The sequence below is a fragment of the Sarcophilus harrisii genome, chromosome X (assembly GCF_902635505.1).
Source record: "Sarcophilus harrisii chromosome X, mSarHar1.11, whole genome shotgun sequence".
NCBI classification, from domain to species: domain Eukaryota; kingdom Metazoa; phylum Chordata; class Mammalia; order Dasyuromorphia; family Dasyuridae; genus Sarcophilus; species Sarcophilus harrisii.
In genome coordinates this window covers 22,125,239-22,144,000 of record NC_045432.1, presented here as the reverse complement: position 1 = coordinate 22,144,000, position 18,762 = coordinate 22,125,239, and the positions used below count along the sequence as shown (strand labels likewise).

Genomic DNA, 18,762 nt, shown 5'->3' with positions numbered 1-18,762 from the left:
TGCTCTGCCTGCCAGTCTCTCCCCTTTCTCTCCAGCTTCCACTCAGCTGCCAAAGAAAGGCCCCACATTTGCCCATGTCACTCCTCTCCTCCATATCCTTCTGCAGCTCCCCAGTGCCTCTTGGAGGATCTCTGAACTCCTTGGTCTTACCGTTAGCTGACCTTTCCAGCTTTGGTTATGTAACTGGCCTCCACAGACTCTTGGTTCTAGGCAAGGCCTTCCTGTCTTCTCTGTGTGTTTGGAATATTCTCTCTCTTCCTAACTCTGGAATCAGGACTCAGTGCCGGTGCCAATGTGAAGAGTTAGTGCCCTTTCCTTCCTCCGATTATCCTGCATTTACTTCCCCATGTTCATATAGCCCTTTCCCCCAGGATGTCAGCCCCTTGAGGGCAGTCAGGGGCCGAGTTCTTGTGCGCTTCCTGCAGCCGGCACAGGGTGAGGGCTTGAATTTGTTCATTGATTTGGAGGCAGAAATTCAAGTCGTGGTTTGACCACTGAATTGCTGTGTGCTCTTGGCCAAGTAATTGCCTGTCTCTTGACCTCTCTTGACCGAATTAAACGAGTCTCAGAGAGCTGCAGCTCCTCTAAAAGGAGAATAATGCTTCCCTTGTTCCCTCCGGGAATCCACCAAGGCCACGTCTCACATCAGAAGACCCTTCCTTCTCTTCTCTACCTTTCAGTGGCATTCTCTTTCATCAAGTGCAGGGGCCCCCACTTCAGTGCCACCTTTCTTGATCCTTACAGCTATTTACGTGACCTCTCACCTCCGGTATCCCTAAACCCTTTGCAAATGTCATCCCCTCCTCCCCTCCGATCTCACGCTCACTTGGGTACAAGTCATTTTCCCTCAGTGGAATAAGAATGCCAATGGCAACAACAAACAACTGACAGTTTTCTAGCGCTTTAGGGCTCATCTCATTTGATTGTCACAACCCCCTTAAGGCAGGGGCTCTTATTATCCCCATTTTACAAAAGGGACACTGAAGCTGAAAACTAATGACTTGGCCAGGATCACACAACTGGAAAGTGATCCCGGGACCACAATCTGACTGGTGCTGGAAACCCCTTGAGGCAGGGACTCTGTTTTTGCTTTTGTATAGCACAGCGCCTGTTACATGATTTTTTGAACTGAATTGAAAAAAAGCAGAGTATTCAATCTTTTCATTTCCAAAATCAATTGGTATCTTTTTTTCATTTTCTTCATTTCCTTGTGTGAGTGTATGTGTGTCTGTATGCATCTCCCCTCCTCCTCCCCCTCAAAGACAAAAGCCGGAGTCACCCCTCTTTCAGGTTGACATCAACTTGTTAATGACTCCCCTTCACGTCTGATCGTAGAGCTGGGGTAGGAAGGGCCTCCAGGGAGTATGGTCTAGCTCTTCGTTTCCCAGAAGAGGAAACTGAGGTCCCAGGAGGAGAAGAGACTCTCCCAGTGGCAGAGCGGGGTAGCATCCCTGCCTAAGTCTGCCACGTCACTCGGCCCACGTCTCCGCGGCTCATCCCCGAGGGCAGCATGAATGACTCCGTCAGATGCTTCACTAAAGTCTAAGCACGCAGTGTCTATGGGATTTCCCTGCTCTCCCGGGCTTCTGACCCTCTCAGAAAGGAAATGAGGCGAATCCAGCATGAGACCATGTAGTGTCGGCTCTTGCTGTTAACATTTCCCTCTGAAACTGCCCAAGTCGCGGCCCTTTAATAATACATCTTAGAATTCTGTCAGAAAGCAGAGCCGAGTTCAGTGGCTCCCTTTGGGAACTCCCGCGTCTTTCCTTTTGGAAAGCCGGCCCATCTGCCATCCGCCACTCCTGTGCCCCTTCGGTGCCTGCCGCGGCAGACTAACTAACTGATGACCTCTTCAGCAGCTGCACTTGGATCTCCGTGATAGGCAGTTGTGGGGCTGGCGGCTCAACTGTATCCAGGGCGGTTGGGTGGCTTTTTAATACCTCTTCTCTTAGTGAAGGTTTCACCTCCCTGCTGACCATTTTGCTTGGAGATAAGTTTCCTTGGCAGGAAAAAAAATAGGAGACACATTGTGCTACAGTAGATTGAGCTCTGGACTTGCAGTCACAGGCTCAGATTCAAATCCTGCCACATTCTGGGCAAGTCACTTCCCTTTCCTTGTCCCTGTGTGTGAGCTGGGGTCAATCCTTCCCCTCTCTGGACCTCAGTTTCCTCTTTTGTCAAATGAATGACTACTACTGTGTGGCCTCTGAAGGCCTAGGATCCCGCATCGAGCCATTGTGCTTTTTCTCTTTTCTCCCCATTTCCTTCTCCCTTCTGAACTCTTGGGCCCCAACTCTGTGTGCTGGGCCTCCATGCTCAGCCTTTGGATGGGCCTGGGCCATGATTTTGCATTCAGCTGGTTAATTGCCTTCATTTCTTTTTCTTGGAAAAAATCTAGGCTGGGGACCGAGTTCTGAGCCTACATGTTATCTTTCCTCAGCTTCCCTTTTGTGTTTGTTTCATTGGAACGATCCCTAGCTACATCTTCAGAACCTCATTCCTGCAAGCCTCCCGGCCCTCCTGGACTGAATTCTGCTGAATTTTAGACCACGGGGAGACTTTCTATCCTTCCGTCTTTCAGAATCTTTACAAATCTACATGTCAACATACAGCACCCTGTCTTAGGGCCTCTTGTTCCCCTGTCATCCGGCCACAGTGTGTGAGGATAACCGTCTGAACCTGTGGCTTGGGCTTCCCTTATTCCATCTCTTCGTTAAGTGTTGTCTCCTGGCGATGACTGGGCCTCTCTAGGGCCATTTTGCCTATGTTGGAGTGTAGTTGCTCCACTCTAGGGCAATTAATTTGTCACATGTGTGTATTTTACTTCTTCCTCTGTTTTCAGTCTGAAGCCTTCCCAAATGGGTTCAGGTGCTCTGGACAAATATATATGTACACATTTATACAGAAATACATGTCTACTCACACATACACATGTATACATGTGTGTAAACACATGTGTATATAAGCGTGTGTAGTCAGGTGCCTCCTATTATTGGCCAAAAGCCCATCGTTCCTTCATCCAGAAATAGCAATCCCGCTCAGAGTTGACATCTTAACTGGCCATTCGGTTCCCAAGTTTCCTTTTCTGCTCAGAATTGTCTTGACTTCAACCTCTCGACAGTAATAAGGAGCGTGCCATCTGTGCCCTGGGTCTCTTGCCAAGGACTTCGGCAAAAGTCTGCCGGCTCTTTCCAGTGGTTCCACTTTCTTGAGTAGCCAGGGCAATGTGCCAGCAAGGCTTGATGAGTCTTGAGTGGCTCAGCACCATGTCCTAGATACACGTCTCTAGGTGACGGCAGGCCCATCCGACATGAAAAGCAGGTCAACAGATAGACGGCTTGTCTTCCTTAGCGGGGAGCCACTGACTGTTCACTGCTTGACCTCCTTCTGGCTCTTTGAGGTGGTTCTCTCGCCCCTCGGCTTCTCCTCACCGGCCTAGCCCCACTCCTTGGAGGACCTCCTCTTCGGAAAGAGCCTGCCAGCAGTTAATCAGTCCCATGGAGCCTGTGGCCCTTCTTTGGCCCTTTTTCCTCCTGGGGATGTCCTTCCATCCTCTTTGTCATTTTGATGGAGCCATCCTTGTGATTTCTAAGGAGATTCCTATTCTCCCTGCTCTGTGGGAAGTAGAGAGGGGTTTCCTGAGGATTCCCAACGGGTCAGGCCTTGGGCATCTATACCAAGCGCCAGACACAGCCAGAAGCATTCTGGGTAGGGGACAGAGCTATCCCCTCTGTCCCCGGCCATGCTGAAACCCAGGTTCTCTGTTCTCCTGGAGAGCTGTCTGCCAGATTGCTTCTTGTTCTTGCTGGGGGCTCAGCCTGGGCCAGGAGAAACACACAGGGAGGCGGCTGTGGTCAGAATCAGGAATTAGGTCCTACAATCGCAGGTTTTGGAACTGCCAAAGATCTGTTAGTTTGATTTCCTCCTTTAGGTGGATACGGTGTTATCCCCATTTTCCAGTTGAGGACACTGAGGTTTAGAGAGCAGAGGTAATCTGATCAAAGTCATACATGGTAGAGTCAACTGTCCCGGCATCCAGACCAATGTTCTTGGGCACATCTGGGCATGGGGGGGGCAGTTGAGATGGGCAAGTGGCAAGGGATACTGACAGGATCAGGGCAGTTGGCTGCCTGGCCAAGAGGCCAGGTGCTGATCATGCCCTCTGGATTTTCCAGCTACGGTCATGTCTTTCTGACCAATGAAGATGGATTCCTGGGTTCCCGGTATAAGAAAGTTGTGTACAGGGAGTATACTGATGGTACCTTCAGCACACCCCGACCAAGGACAGGTTCAGAAGAGCACTTGGGAATTCTGGGTAAGTGTGCTAACTTTGTCTCCAATTTCTCCATTTTCTTCTCTCTCATCTACTGTCCCTAGAACATGTTACCCTGATCTGGAGCTGGGAACTTGCTGGGGGGTGGGGGGGGGAGAAAAAAAGGACAAAACCAGATCAAGGCCCAATTGACTTGATCTAAAGCCAGATGGGGTCTAGAGCAGCAGCCCTTGCAACCTAGTTAAGAGGAAAGGGTGTCCGAGATCTGTTCAAAGGCAGTTGGAGCACCTTACTCGGCTAGATGGCTCATCAAATAGCGTGCCGGCCTTAGAGTCAGGAAGACATGAATTCAAATCCAGCCTCAGACCATCTGGGTGACTTAACTTGTGTCTGCCTCAGTTTCCTCATTTCTAAAATTGGGACCGTCTTACCTCCTTGAGTTGTGAGGGTCAAACTAGCTAATATTCGTCAAGCACTTTGGCACATAGTAGGTGCTTCATAGGCCTTTCTTGCTCCCTTTCTCTCTCCCTCTGACAAGGCTCTGGAGTTGGAGCGTCTCTCGGCTGCCGCTCCCGCCTTCTCATTTGGCACAGATGCTACTGCTTACTATTATTTTCGAAAACATGTTTCACCAAAGCCTCTCAATAGCACACCAGTCATTTCTGCGACTGCCTCTCCCCGCCCCCTGCTCTAAAACAAACTCAAGCTTGTGAGAAAGAAAAACGATCCCCCGGACCGTCGGCTGTGCGGCCCCCGGCCTCCCCGGGAGGAGGGAGCCGGCTCGCACCCACTGATTATTCAGAGCTCGGCTTCTTTCTAATAACAATGGCAAATATTTATTAAGCACCTACTGGGTGCCAGGCCCTGCGCTAAGTACTTTGTATAGATGTCTCATCTGCTCCTTAGCATCACTGTAGGAATTAGCTACTATTTTACATGAGGGAAAGGAGGGGAAAAGGTCGAGTCCAGTTTTGAACACAGAGCTTTTTGACTCCAGGCCCAGGTCTCTAGTCACTGAGCTGCTTGCCTGCCTAATTACTTCAATGAAAGTTGAGTAGACATCTACTATGCAATTATGACAATGAGCATTTATTAAGCACCTACTGTGTGCCAGGCACTGTGCTAAGCTTTTTTTTTTTAAACAAATTTTTACAAATATTTACAAATATTATCTCATTTAATCCTCATGACAACCTGGGGAACTGACTGTTATTATACCCATTTAGCAGTTGACAACATTGAGACAGAGAGGTTAAACAACTTGCTGAAGAGCAAATGGCTCACAAGTATCTGAGGCTAGATTTGACCTCGGGCCTTCCTGACTCCAACCCAGCCTTCTATTTAGTGAATCATGTAGTTGCCTAATAATTTTAATGAACATTTAGTAACTATTCACTACAGAATTATAATGACAGCTAACATTTATTAAGCACCTACCATATGCCAGGTACTGTACTGAACATTTTTTAATCAATATTATCTCATTTGATCCTCCAAACAAGTGTTACTGACCCCATTTTACAGAGGAGGAAACCGAGGCAAACAGAAGCAGAGTGACTTCTCTAGGATCTCACAGCCTAGAAGTTTCTGGGGTTGGAGCTGAACTAGAGTTTTCCTGCCTCTAGACCCAGAGCTTTCTCTCTCCACTGAGCCTCCAGCTCATTAGCCTTTTCCTAGCTTTCCTGAACTTAACTCAGGGCCCGGCAAATGTTTAATATCCATTCAAGCTCTATTGTGTGCCGTGCTCGTTGAGGATACTTCTCATCTCATTTCTCTCTTGTTTATGTGGAAACTCTCACCTGATACAGTTGTGAAAGGTTATTTGCTCTGATTTTTTAAGATGTGACCTTTTGTCTTCGTGTTTCCTCCCCCTTCAGAGACAGGCCTTAGCTCCGCAGTCGTGTTAGAGAGTACAGTAAGGATTGGGTGACGGAAGCCAAAGGAAATCGAGCAGCGGGTCGAGCAGTTGGCCCATGGGCCAAATGTCTTTGCTCTTCTTGCCCCCTGCCTGCTACCCTCCTGCCAAACGTAGGGACAAAAGTCTAGCCCAAGCTTCCTTGGCCGTTTCTGTGTGGCCCAGGTTTTGTATGTTTGTTTTTTTGCTTTTAAATAAAGTTTTGTTGTATTTAAAAATGTAAAAAAAAAGCATTCAGAGCTCTTTGGCCAGAAGGATTTGGCCCATAGGCTAGGGCCAGTGGTTCTCAAAGTACAGTTTAGAGAATCCTGGGGGTCTCTGAAACCCTTTTAGAGGGTCTACAAATTCCAAAATAGTTTTTATTTCCCATCTGGTAAATGTCTATAAATATAACCTAGATAAACAAAAATGCTTTGGAGAGATCCTCAATCATTTTTAATAGGATAAAGATACTGAAAACCAAAGTTTGAGAACCACTGGGCTAGGCTGTAGTTTGCCGACCCCTGCCTTCCACTCTTTATGCCCTTGAATTTAGAGCCGGAGAATAAGGGTGCTCCCTGCACCATTCCTACAAGGCCTAGCAGCTGTCGGAGCTTGTGCCCATTTTAGGAATCCCATCAGGCTGCTCCTTTATTCTGTTTTCCTTTCGGATCTATTAATGTAGTCTTTTCTTCTTGTCCCCCTGACCAGGACCACTGCTCCGGGGAGAGATCGGGGACATCCTGACTGTGGTGTTCAAGAACAATGCCAGCCGCCCCTACTCTGTCCATGCCCATGGGGTCCTGGAGCAGGGGGCAGGCTCAGTGCAGCCTGCTGAGCCCGGTGAGTGGGGCGACACCCTTGCTTTGGGACCCTGGCTTTCCTAGGCCCCTTATCACGTTTTCAGGGACTGGGGTAGCGGGAAGGACTGGGCCTTGGAATTTGTTCCTCACTGAAGGATCTCAGGTTGGTTGGATCGTGACATGAATGAGGTCAGGGTCACGGTCCCGTGTCCACCATGGGCTGTGTAGCTTAACTGTGTAGAGTCCCATTTGTTTACTTAGGCAGCCATCTTAGACTGGGGAGTAAGCATAGTGGATGAATTCAAGGGATCTCTGTTCAGATCCAGCAGGTTACATAACCTCTTGGAGCCTTGATTTCCTCATCTATAAGATGAGGGAGCTGGATTCGATGTCCTCAGATGTTCCTTGCGACTTTGAATATCTGAAATCCAATTACTGGTTGCTAGGATAAACATTCCAAATTCCTTCAAAAAGCAGTTATTGGTAAGGTATTTAAAGTCTGAGACCGGGAGGACATAATCCCTTGGGGGATCTCCAGTGGGGAAAAGGGATTTGATTTTCCCTGCTCGGATTCAGAAGGGAGGAAGGTAAACAGCGACTGATTTAGCCAGTGAGGATTTCAGAAAAAAAACTTCTCAGTAATTGAAACTATCTCCAAGTATGGCGGGCCACTGCCGTGGGAGCGCGTAGACTGCTTGTTCTGGAAAGTTTTTGAGTAGAAAACAGTCCTGCTCTTGGGGACGGGGGAAGAGTTTTCTCTCAGGTCTGCATTGGACCCGATACCACCAGGAGGCCCGACCAACTCTGAGATCTCCATGTGCCATGACATGTTCCCAAATGAAATGGGCGCTGTGTGGCATGCCCCCTGCTCGGCCAACTTCAGGGGTCCCCATCACCCCAGGCTCTCTTTGGCGTTTCTAGCCCCTCACATCCTGGTCCCATCCGAGACTGGCAGCCTTTTTATACCTGCATGTTCTGAGTGTGATCCGGCCACCCTGGCCTGCCTGCCGGTTCTTCCACATGGTGCCCCAGTCCCTGCCTCTGGGTCTTTGTGTATGTCTTCAATATCCTCCTTCCTTGCTCTGTCCTCTTGGAGTCCCTAAGTTCTTTCAAGACTCAGCTTGGCAGTCATCCCCGATGTCCCCAGCTACTAGTGTCATCCTTGGAGATCCCCTTTCATTCTCTCCATCTCTCTCTCTCTCTCTCTCTCTCTCTCTCTCTCTCTCTCTTTCTCTCTCTGTCTGTCTCTGAATCTGTCTCTGGTGCACACACCACATCTGTATACATCTGTATGTGGACATGTACACACATATATACACACATACATGCCGTCTCCACTATTAGGATGTAAGTGCCTTGAGGACAGGAGAGGAACTTCCTTTCCCTCGGGTCTCTACAATAATCCCATCCGTGTTTCTGGATCGAGTGGACTACTCTGGGCAGCTCGATTCAGCGGGAGTTCACTAAATACCCTTTATGTGCAAGATACCCAGTGCCAGGGTCATTAAAACTGAGGAGGAAAGACAGCTCCAAATTTGGATCCTGCCTAAAACACTTTCTGCTTCCATGACCTCTGAGCAAGTTACTTTAAGTTTCCTTTTGAGCTTTGGGAAAAATCTGTAAGACTTGAGGTGCATTCTCTATCCCGTGGAGGGACTTCCTACCCTGGGAGTTCCAACATGAGGGAAATCCTGGGCCTTCGGCATGTTGATTTGTATGTGAGCTACAACTTTGGCAACAAAGACAAAACTGAATGACAGTCTGAAAAACAGAAGCTCACGTGTGTGCACACGGGTGTGCGTACATCCACATCCACATGGATGCACACATATTCATGAGCACATACATACACACACCCCTAGAATGGCAGAGTGCACAGTGAGTTGGTCTCAGAGTCTGGTCCTTCCTTTGCTATATGTTAACTGTGGAGTTGATATTTGCACGATTTCTAAGCCTTGTTAGGGGACCGAGGGTGGGAGAAGGGGCTGGAGCAGTCAGGGCGAGCTTCCCAGTGACGGCGGGGTGTGAAGAAAAAGGCAAGTTTGGAGAGAGGCAAAGTGGCTAGAACAAGGAAGGACGTGGTGGCAATGAGCGTGGCTCACCAGAGAGTGTTTGGCAGAGACCGGGCCTTGGCCCGGGACGGCCTGGCTTTGCCGGTGAGTTCTCCCTGATTATCTCCAGGTGAGGTGATCATGTACCAATGGAGCATCCCTGAACGATCTGGCCCCGGCCCGAACGACTCGGCCTGCATTCCCTGGATCTATTATTCCGATGTGGATCCCATCAAGGTAAAGTCTGGCCTGGATCCCAGTGAGGGCAGTGGCGGGGCAGTGGGCATGTGTCCTCATCATCGTGGGCTTAGGGCTTGGGCTGCCGGAGCAGTCTGGATGTTTGGAACTCGTGTTTTCTTCTCCATTGAAAAACTGAAGGCTAGATCTCAGGAGACCTGGGTTCCCTTCTCAGCTCTGCCTTTGATTTGGGAAAGGCCCTGGCCTCAGTCTTCAACAAGGGTGAGAGTGTGTGCCCCCCCAAAGCAGTGCCTGGCAGACCAGGCTAGAGGGCCCAGAACTAGAAGGGCCCCTTCATTGTCTTAATGTAGGGAATCCTAGCCCTACATCTCAGCAGTCTCTCACTTTACAGAAAAAGAAACAGACCCAGGAAAAAGTGGCTTGCCCAAGGTCACTCAAAGTATCTTAGCTCTAAAGCTCTTAGAGGCCATAGAGTCCAACCTTCTCATTTTACAGAGGAGGAAACTGAGGCCTAGAAAGAAATGTGCTTGCCCAAACTTACAGAGTGAGAAGCAGAGGTTATAGTAATGTTATGAGTTTTCCACTCATCCCAAGTTTTCCTGTTCCCCTCCAGACCTGAGGGACGAGGGCCATCCCCTCATCCTAGTCTTTTTTTTATTTCCAGGATATGTACAGTGGCCTGATAGGGCCTCTGGTCATCTGTCGGAAGGGGACACTGAAGGCCTCTGGGGGCCGGAGAGATGTGGACCGGGATTTTGCCCTTCTGTTCCTGATCTTTGATGAGAACCAGTCTTGGTACCTGGAGGAGAACGTGGGAGTCTACGGGTCCCCAGAATCAGACTACATCAGCCTGCAAGATGAGACCTTCATGGAAAGCAACAAGATGCACGGTCTGTGGGCCTCAGTGCGTGCGGTGGAGGGTGGGACCTGCCGGGGAGAGGGTGGCACCCTGGCCGTTCATCGGGACGTGTGCTCTTGGTGGGGTGAGAGCCAACTTCTCTCTGAGCTTGCGTCCTGGAGGCCCAGCTCAGGTCCGGCACACTAATCGCAGAACCACAGAAAGCCACGGCCGGAAGACGCCAGTCCTAGAGGGTTAGAGCTAGAAGGGTCCTGGGAGGTCAGCTGGTCTCACCCACTCATTTGACAGAGGAACAAAGTGTCATCTGGAAAGGGGAGGGAACCTACCAAGGTCACGTGTGGGCTCAAGGTTAGGAAGGGGCTGGGCCAAATCCTTCTTATGACCGAGAGGGAGACAGGGGCCCATGGAGCTCAGCGGATGTGCCCAAAGAGCTTCAGCTCCAAAGTTTGAATGAGATATATGTGGGATATAAAGAAGAAGCCTGCCATGGGAGCTTAGAGTTGGATTGCAGAAGAAAGGGACAAGATAAGACAGCAAGAGATGGAGTCAGGGGGTCTCTGAATGAATGAATGAATGAATATGTGCCAAGTGCTGTGCTTAGTACTGGCCATTCACACACCAAAAAGCAAGGCGGTCACTGCCGCCAACAAAAGACTTGGCCATTCACTGTAGGGGAAAGAAGAGTGATCATGGGAGAGAGTTTGGTCTGAGGGAAGGAGCCGTCCACTGGGCGAGCCATCTCCAAGTTGGTCTGTTAGTTAAGCATTCAGAAGGTAGCATTGATGTGCTTAGAAGAGGTCCATTAAGAGCCATTGATGTGCAGGGAAGGAAAAAGCACTGGCTTTATATTCAGAGGCCCTGGGTTCAACTCTGTTACTTCTTACCTGTATAAGACCCTTTCCCTGGGCCTCAATTTCCTCCTGTGTAAAATGAAGGGCTGGGCCAGATGATTTCTGAAAAGCTTTTCTAGCTCTAAATTTGATTCCCATTTTGCAGATATGGCAACCGAGATACAGGGGGGTTGAGGGACTTATTCCAGGTCACATAGGAAGGAATGACAGTTGGGATTTGAAGCCGTCCTCTTTGAGTCTAAGCCCAAAGCTCTCCTGCCCTAAGAGGAAGAGAGCACAGCAGGCTAAGCTGGCCAGGGTACTCACTCACTCACTCACTCACTCATTCATTCATTCATTCATTTCACTGGCCAAGCATGTATTGAGTGCTTGTTCTCTGGAAGGATCTGTGCTTCCATGCAGGGTTAGGGCCTAAATATATGGAGAGAAGCTGTGTTCTAGCCAGCTGTGTGCGGGGCGACCTCCCCCCCGAATGAAAGTTGTCAGGGACTCACTGTGGGGAGATCACACTGGAAAGGAGAGCGTGACCAGCTGGTTGGGGGGCTTTGAATTCAGTCTGACTTAATTCTAGAGTGCAAGGTTCTGGGAAGCCAAATGCAAAAAGGGGAGAACCCTCATCCTTGGACACCTCATCTTCAAGGAGGGGCAGGGATGGCAAGTACTGTGCAGGAACAACTGAGGAGGGAGAGTGTCTGTGGCCTTCAGGGCCTGGGAAGGTGCTGCCACTAAAGGAGACGACTGGGAGCTGGACTGGGTAGGGATATCAGGGTGCTGGGGCAGGATGAGGGAGGGAGTCAAGTGCACTCCCTCCCAGCATGGAGGTCAGTTGTGGTTGTGGAGTTCAGGGAGCATGTGGTAGCTTAGTTTGGTGGGATCAGAGCGCCTGTGAAGGTCCCTGTGAAGGGGACCAATGTAAGACTGGACGGGACGCCCAAGCCCGGCCATAGAGAGTTTGGCTCCACGTTCAAGAGCTTCTGTTTGATCCTAGAGGTGACAGGGTACCATCGAAGGTGTTAGACCGTGGATCCAGACCCAGTCAGACATGGAGCAAGGCTGTCAGGCTGCTAGTTGCTCTGTTAACTAAAAATAGGCCCATCAATTTGGTGACCGCATGGAGGTTGGAATAGGCAAGAGAGAGGCTGGAAGCAGTTAAAACCAATTAGGAGGCAAGAGGTGGTAAGTACATGTGCTGAGATGGTGGCTGTGTGGGCGGAGAGAAGGGCACAGATGTAAGAGCTGCCGTCAATGTTGGCTCACCAAGACTCCCTTGAGTCACAGAATGGCAGAGTTGGGCGGCCGGTCCAACTCACACATGGTTGGAAGGAAAAGCATCTTCCCAATAATGTACCTGACAAGTGGTATTTAATTGGCTGCTAATTGGCCGGGGGTATGGAGAGGAGGGACGAGGAGCAGGCAGAGAGGGCCGTGGCTGGCTGGAACGCTCCCTGCTGGGAAGGTCACGGGGAAGGCAGCTTTTGGGGGCAGGCTGCCAGGAAAAAAGCTGGCTCATTCCCCAGTAGGGAGTTGGGGAGTGCTGAAAAGGAGTGACACAGCACGGCAGGAAGAATATTGGGCTTGAATGAGAGGGCCCGGCTTTGAGTCCCGGTCTGCCCTGGGCTAGCTGTGAGTGCCAACGTGAACTATAGATTTCCTTTCCACGTCATGAGTTGGGCCCCCACGATCCAGAAAAGCTCTCTAAAATATTTTGATCCTTCTTTCATACAAGAGAGAGTCTGAATATCCCAGCCTGTCTTGGGCTAGCCAACGTGGAGCTATAGATTTCCCTTCCACGTCCTGAAGAGTTGGGACCACACGATCCAGAAAAGCTCTGTAAAATATTTTGATCCTTCTTTCATACAAGAGAGAGTCTGAACTTTTCTTTTTTTTATGGAGTATTTATGTATAATATTATATATATATATATATATATATATATATAACATTATATATATAATAAATATATATTTTTATTTTAATATACTTATATTATATATAAGTATTTGGTCAGAGGCTTCTGCCAAACTCCCCATGAATTCCCATTTGATTTCTTAAGCCAACCTGAGCTATATTGAAAACACAATGGGGAAAGTGGTGGTACAGAAGGAATAACTACTTCCCCTGGGTGGGGCTGAGATAATGGAGAAGTTCCTTACTCAGCAAGCACCGCTCAGGCACCATGTGCCCCTTATTCAGTGCTGGGAGTTCAAAGAGAAGAGTGGTCAGTGCTTGCCCTCAAAGAGCTTATGTTCTCTTGGGGGCCATAATACATGCATGTGCGGGCCATGATACATACATGTGGGAGCCACACAGTCTAGGCAAAGGAAATAGGAGATAACGTCAGGGGAGGGCCATTGGCAGCTGGGAGATCAGGGAAGGCTTCATGTAAGAGCTGCCCTTTGGAAGATATCAGAGATGCAAAAAGGTGGTGGTGTTGAAGAGGGAGTGCACTCCAGGCATGAGGTACAGCACGGGCAAACTCATGGAGCCCAGAGATGGAACGTCTCATGTAAGGAACCGTAATGATGGTTTGGCTGGTCCAGAGAACACGGGAAGGAAAGTAATGTGTAATAGAGGGAGGATCCTGGGCTCACTGCACTAGAGCTGGAAGGGATGTTAAAGGGCAGCCAGCCCCATTCCCCTCTTTAGAAATACAAAAGCAAAGTTCAGAGAGAAGCTCTTGCGGTCGGTAGCAGAGACAGGATTAGAACCCATGTCCCTCGACTCCTTGCTACTGAGCCACTTCAGTGTAGAGTCAAGTTGTAAAGGGCTTAAAATGCCCAAGACGAGAGAATGTGTGCGATGTTTGAGGCAATAGAGTGCCACTGGGATTGCTCAGCAGGTGGGGGAGTAGCCTGCACTGGGCTTTGGTATTATTATCACTTTGGGAGTCTTGTGGAGGATGGAGAGGTCTGAGGTATGAAGGTCTTTGGGCCTGCCAGGGACATGGAGGGCCTGACCTTGAGTGGTTGTTGTGAGAGCAGAGAAAGGGAACCGCTGCCGGAGATGTTGGGGGAGACAAGTTGGGGAGGGCGGAATAACGAACGGGAGTTGAGGAGGACTTCCGAGGTCGGTGTTAGAAGAACGGCAGCTCCCTGAACAAAAATAGGCAAGTCTGAGGAGAGAGGATGAGGTCTGCTTTGGATGTGATGAGTCCGAATCCAGCCGGTCCGAGTTGGCTATTGTTGGCCCTTTGTTCTCAAAGAGGACCAAGGATGTCACGAGGTGGTGTGGGACCAGGAACAAGACTTGGGCTGGATATAGATGGTCTTAGAAGCCATCAGAGTAGATGCTAACCAAATACATGGGAGCTACCAAGAGCACTGAGAAAGAAGAGAGGGTCCCAGGATGGAGCAGTGGGGGATCCCACTTACAGGCCGCAACCTGGGGAAAAGCTTGCAAAAGAGATGGGGGCAGAGCAGTCGTATAGGCAGGACAGAGCAGGGCCCCAAAACCCCAGAGCGGGGAGAGTTTCCAGGAGGAGAGAGTGATCACTAGGGTCAAAGGTGAAGCAAGGTTGAGAAGGCTGAGCATGGAAAACAAGCCACTTTGGAAAGAGCCCGGGTGGTTAAATGATGGGGACTGAAGTCGGATCACAAAGGATTGAGGAGGGAGGGGAAGAGAAGTAAAGGCAACAGGTATAGATTGGGGGGTGTTTGGTTTTTCAAGGAGCTTTCATGTGGAACACTTTGTAAGCTCTGGGACGCTGGAGATACACGAGCTTTTTCTAGAAGACCCTTGGCCAAGTGGGCAAGGCTGTCGTGAAAGTGTTTATCCAAGGCAAACGCCATCAGCCAATTATGGAGGATAGAGTGGCAAGCAGAGGGAGTCTGGAGTGGTCCAGATGGGAAGGAACGGGAGGCCAGGGAGGCAACCAGAATGGAGGCAGGAAGATGACCAGCAGAGACTTTCCTCCTTCTTTGCAGCCATCAATGGGAAAGTGTACGCCAACCTCAAGGGGCTGACCATGTACCAGGGCGAACGAGTAGGCTGGTACATGATGGCTATGGGCCAGGATATTGATTTGCACACCGTCCACTTCCACGCAGAGAGCTTCCTCTACCGGGTGAGTGGGGTAGGGCTGTGGAAGAATCTGCAGGTTGCCATGTTGGTGACCGGGAGGGCAAAGGGGAGTGGAGGGAGCGAGGTTGTCAACTGTCCCCTGGTCGCAGGCAAAGACTGCTTCCTGGGCCCTTTTTACTTTTGTGGGTTTGGGATACAAACGTGTGGGATAAATGTGAGGGCCTGCATTTGCATTCAAAAAAGCAATTTCCCAAGTACAGTCTAGAGAGTGGTTTTTACAAGGGAGGATGATCTGAGGCATCTTGGTGGACCACCGGCTCAGCAAATAAGCAGTGTGATGTGGCAGCCAAAAAAGGCCCTTGGGCTTCACCCCAGAAGGCGTAGTGGTCAGAAGGATGGCCATCCTGGTGGCAGAACATCACGTGCCACTGTGCTGAGTTCAAATCGAAACAGAGACGTTGACAAACTGGAGAATTGGCTGAGGAGGGTGGCCCGGGTGACAAGAAGGCCAGAGGCTGTGCTGTGTGAGGGTCACTTGAGGATCTGTGGATGTTGAGCCTGAAGAAAAGACTTGGGGGAGAGGGGATGCAATGGTGGTGGAAGGAGCTGTAGCCTCAAGAAAACTGTGTGTGTGTGTGTGTGTGTGTGTGTGTGTGTGTGTAAAGATGTGTGTTGGTGCAGCTGTCTGCATTTCTGCATGAGTCTCTGTTTCTGTGTGTGTGCGTTTATGTCTGTACGTGTGCCTCCATTTCTTTGTGTGTCTGACTTTGTGAATCTGTGCGTGTGTGTCCGTGGCTGTCAGATGGTGTACATCTGCTTCTATGTCCTTTTGCGTGTGTGGATATGTGTGTGTTTCTGTGGGTTCCTCTGCGCATGTCATCGGCTATGAATGTGTCTGTGGGGGCTCGCTCCTTTCTAGGGGTTCTACGGCAGAAGAGGACGGAATGGAGGAAATGTCAGCACGGCTCCCCATTCAGTTGTGGAGCACCGGCAGCGATTGGGCCCGTCCCTGGAGGCCGGCCACGTGGCCATGGCCGACCCAGGGCCTAACTAAGACGGATGGCCCCTTCTGGCCGCCAGTTTAACAAAGGACCCCTTGGGGGCCTGGGATTCCCCTCCTTGCCCTCACTGGTCACTTCTCTCTGACAGAGTGGGGACAGCTACCGAGCTGATGTGGTAGACCTGTTCCCAGGGACCTTTGAGGCCGTGGAGATGGTTGCCAGCAACCCTGGAACGTGGCTGATGCACTGCCACGTGGCAGACCACGTCCATGCTGGCATGGAGACGCTCTTCACTGTCCTAACCCAAAGCGGTAAAATTGAAGGGGGGAAGGGAAGCACCCCGAGGTTTCAAATCTAGAATCTTAGGACACAGAATCTTAAGGTTGGGAGAGCCCTTAGACTATGGGATGTCAGAGCTGGGAGGGGCCAGAATATCAGTGCTAAGAGATATCTTAGAACCTAGGACGCATTCGCTTGCAGAGGGACCTTAGAACAGAGAATGCAAAAATGGGGCGAGGAACTCTCTTAGAACACAGACGGTCAGACCTGGGAGGGACCCTGGAATGTTAGCCCCCTCATAAAACAGGGGGAGCCCAAGGCCTGGAGTAGGGACTTGTCCAAGATCACACAGCATAGAGCTGGATCCCCCAATTTCCAATGTCATTCCTCACTATTAGTTTTTGCCACTTGCCCCTGGGTATCATGGGAATATCCCACCATCCCAGCCCCTCAGCGTCCCACTCTCCCTCCACATACAACCCATACACCTGGAGAAGCAAGGGGCTGAGTTTGGAAGACTAATCTTCCGTATCTTTTTTGCAGAGCCCACAAGCACCATGAGCATGGAGAAATCAGGAACAGGTATGGAGGGTGCCATGCAGGTGGGGACTGTCTGCGGGGGAGGGAAAGTGGCGGGGCCCTGACTGGAGAGAGGGGAAGTGGCGGGACCCTGACTGGAGCGCACATACATGTGCCTTAGGCACACAAGAGACTGCAGAGAGGATTGAGGAGAAATAGGTTTAGATAGGGAGCAGCATAGAGCTGACGTGGATCACTTGAGGGCCGAGTGCCCAGCACACAGTAGGTGCTTAAGAAACGCTTCTGGAGAGACGGTTGGATGGATGACTTGCTCTTGTGTCAGAGGGTCATAAATTGGAGCTTAGAGGCCTTTAAGGCCAGCCCTCTCATTTGACAGATGAGGAAATAGGGTAAATGACTTGCCTAGGATCACACAGCCAGAAAGTGAATGCAGGCCTTCCCCTGCCTTGTCTCGTTCTGGATCTGCTACTTAGTAGGTGTTTTAGCTCGGCCGAATTGCTTACCTCCTCTGGGCTTTTAGATCTCTTTTCTTGCTCGATCCCTAGAACAAATGGAGGAGGGAGTTGAGGCGAGTGTTTCATCCCCTTTTACAGAGTATCAGAGAGGTCAATTAGCCCAGGGTAATTACTAGTCACTGCTCAAACCCAGGCGTGTTCACTTCCAGCCTCAACGGGTTTCCAAGCTCCCCATTAGTAGCCAGCCATACACCCCCCAGTCCTCCCCGCTGGCTTACTTGTTTCCATCTCCCACCCTCACAGTGACAGCCTTTGAAGAGATGGAGGGGGCCAGAATCCAGATCCTGGGTATGGCGGTCCCCATGGAGCACGTGGAGACACTAGCCTTGGTCCTCATCATTCTGGGGATCATACTTTTCATTGGCGTGGTGACCCTGGCTGCGGTCCTGTGGTACCAGCACCGGCAGAGGAAACTGAGGCGCAACAGGAGGTCCATCCTGGACGACAGCTTCAAACTCTTGTCCCTCAAATAATGGGTTCTGCACCCAGAGGCCCACCTCAGCGATGGTGCTCCTAGTTAAGAGCCAGCTGGCTGGCTCTGCAAGCTGGGTGCAGGATGGGGTGGGGCATTCAGTAAGATGCTTTCCGTGGTACCGATCCACATCAACTTTCTGCTCTAGAGTAGCTCGTGAACAACAACTATAGCTTCGAACCTCCCCGCAGCCTCTGGCAGCCCTTCCCAAACTGCCGGACGTGTCTAGCCATGACAGTGACCCCGGCTCCACCTCCTGAAGCTCGACCCTTTCGCTCCAGAATATGGCATCTGGCCAGAGAAAACAGTCCAAGTGCAGGCCCCGACATGCCACAGCTAGACCATGAGTCCCGAGAACGAGTCTAGCTTTGGGGCAAGCAGGGTCTGCCTTGCACCTTAATTCTCCTCGAGACTGATTGCTTCAGAAGGGGCTGGTGTGGGTTGGAGGAGGTTGGTAGGCAGAAGTCAGCTCTGGAAGATAGGCCTCTCATGGGGCACAGGTCCAGAGGGACCCAGCATGCTTTGTTCTGATGTCATTCATAGCAAACACTACATTAAAGACTTGATGGAACCTGGGCGTACAGGACTAAAGCGGGGGGGGGGGGGAGCCTGCACTGACACAATTCTACTGCTCTTGGAGTTTCCCCACCACCACCACCCATGGGGGTATCTTGTGTACAACATTCATGGTGGTCAATGGGCATCTGGTCCGTCTCCCTTTCCCCTGGGGAGGACCTGACCCTGCTCAGACCAGATGTTAAGAGGTCACTCTTGCCACCTCGATCTGCTCAGGGTTAGGGGAAACCCCCCTGCCAAGCTATCGAGTGGTTGAGGTGAACTAGAGGGAACTAGAACAGTGGCTCCTCTGGATGTGTTTGGCAACGGGGAGGGACATCCCCCAATCTTGGGGGGGGGCAGGAAGGGAGGCAGGATGCAGGCCTAGGAAAGCCTGGGCTCAACTCTCGCCACAGACCTCTCCTGGCTGGGGGTCCCTGGGCAAACAACC

The 18,762-nt window shown here is 50.6% G+C and overlaps 1 protein-coding gene across 5 annotated transcripts in view; it reads left to right on the top strand.

The window, feature by feature from the left end:
- Positions 1 to 18,327, top strand: part of HEPH (hephaestin) — a 61,507-nt gene extending 43,180 nt beyond the window's left edge. For all 5 annotated transcript variants that reach the window (XM_031945261.1, XM_031945263.1, XM_012553180.3 and 2 more), the window contains exons 14-21: positions 4,176 to 4,315; positions 6,879 to 7,010; positions 9,152 to 9,258; positions 9,884 to 10,109; positions 14,853 to 14,992; positions 16,099 to 16,261; positions 16,773 to 16,811; positions 17,528 to 18,327. In XM_031945261.1, the coding sequence (XP_031801121.1) occupies positions 4,176 to 4,315; positions 6,879 to 7,010; positions 9,152 to 9,258; positions 9,884 to 10,109; positions 14,853 to 14,992; positions 16,099 to 16,261; positions 16,773 to 16,811; positions 17,528 to 17,757 (1,177 nt within the window). In that variant the 3' untranslated portion in view covers positions 17,758 to 18,327. The remainder of the gene's footprint in view (positions 1 to 4,175; positions 4,316 to 6,878; positions 7,011 to 9,151; positions 9,259 to 9,883; positions 10,110 to 14,852; positions 14,993 to 16,098; positions 16,262 to 16,772; positions 16,812 to 17,527) is intronic.
- The last annotated feature ends 435 nt before the right edge of the window (positions 18,328 to 18,762 follow it).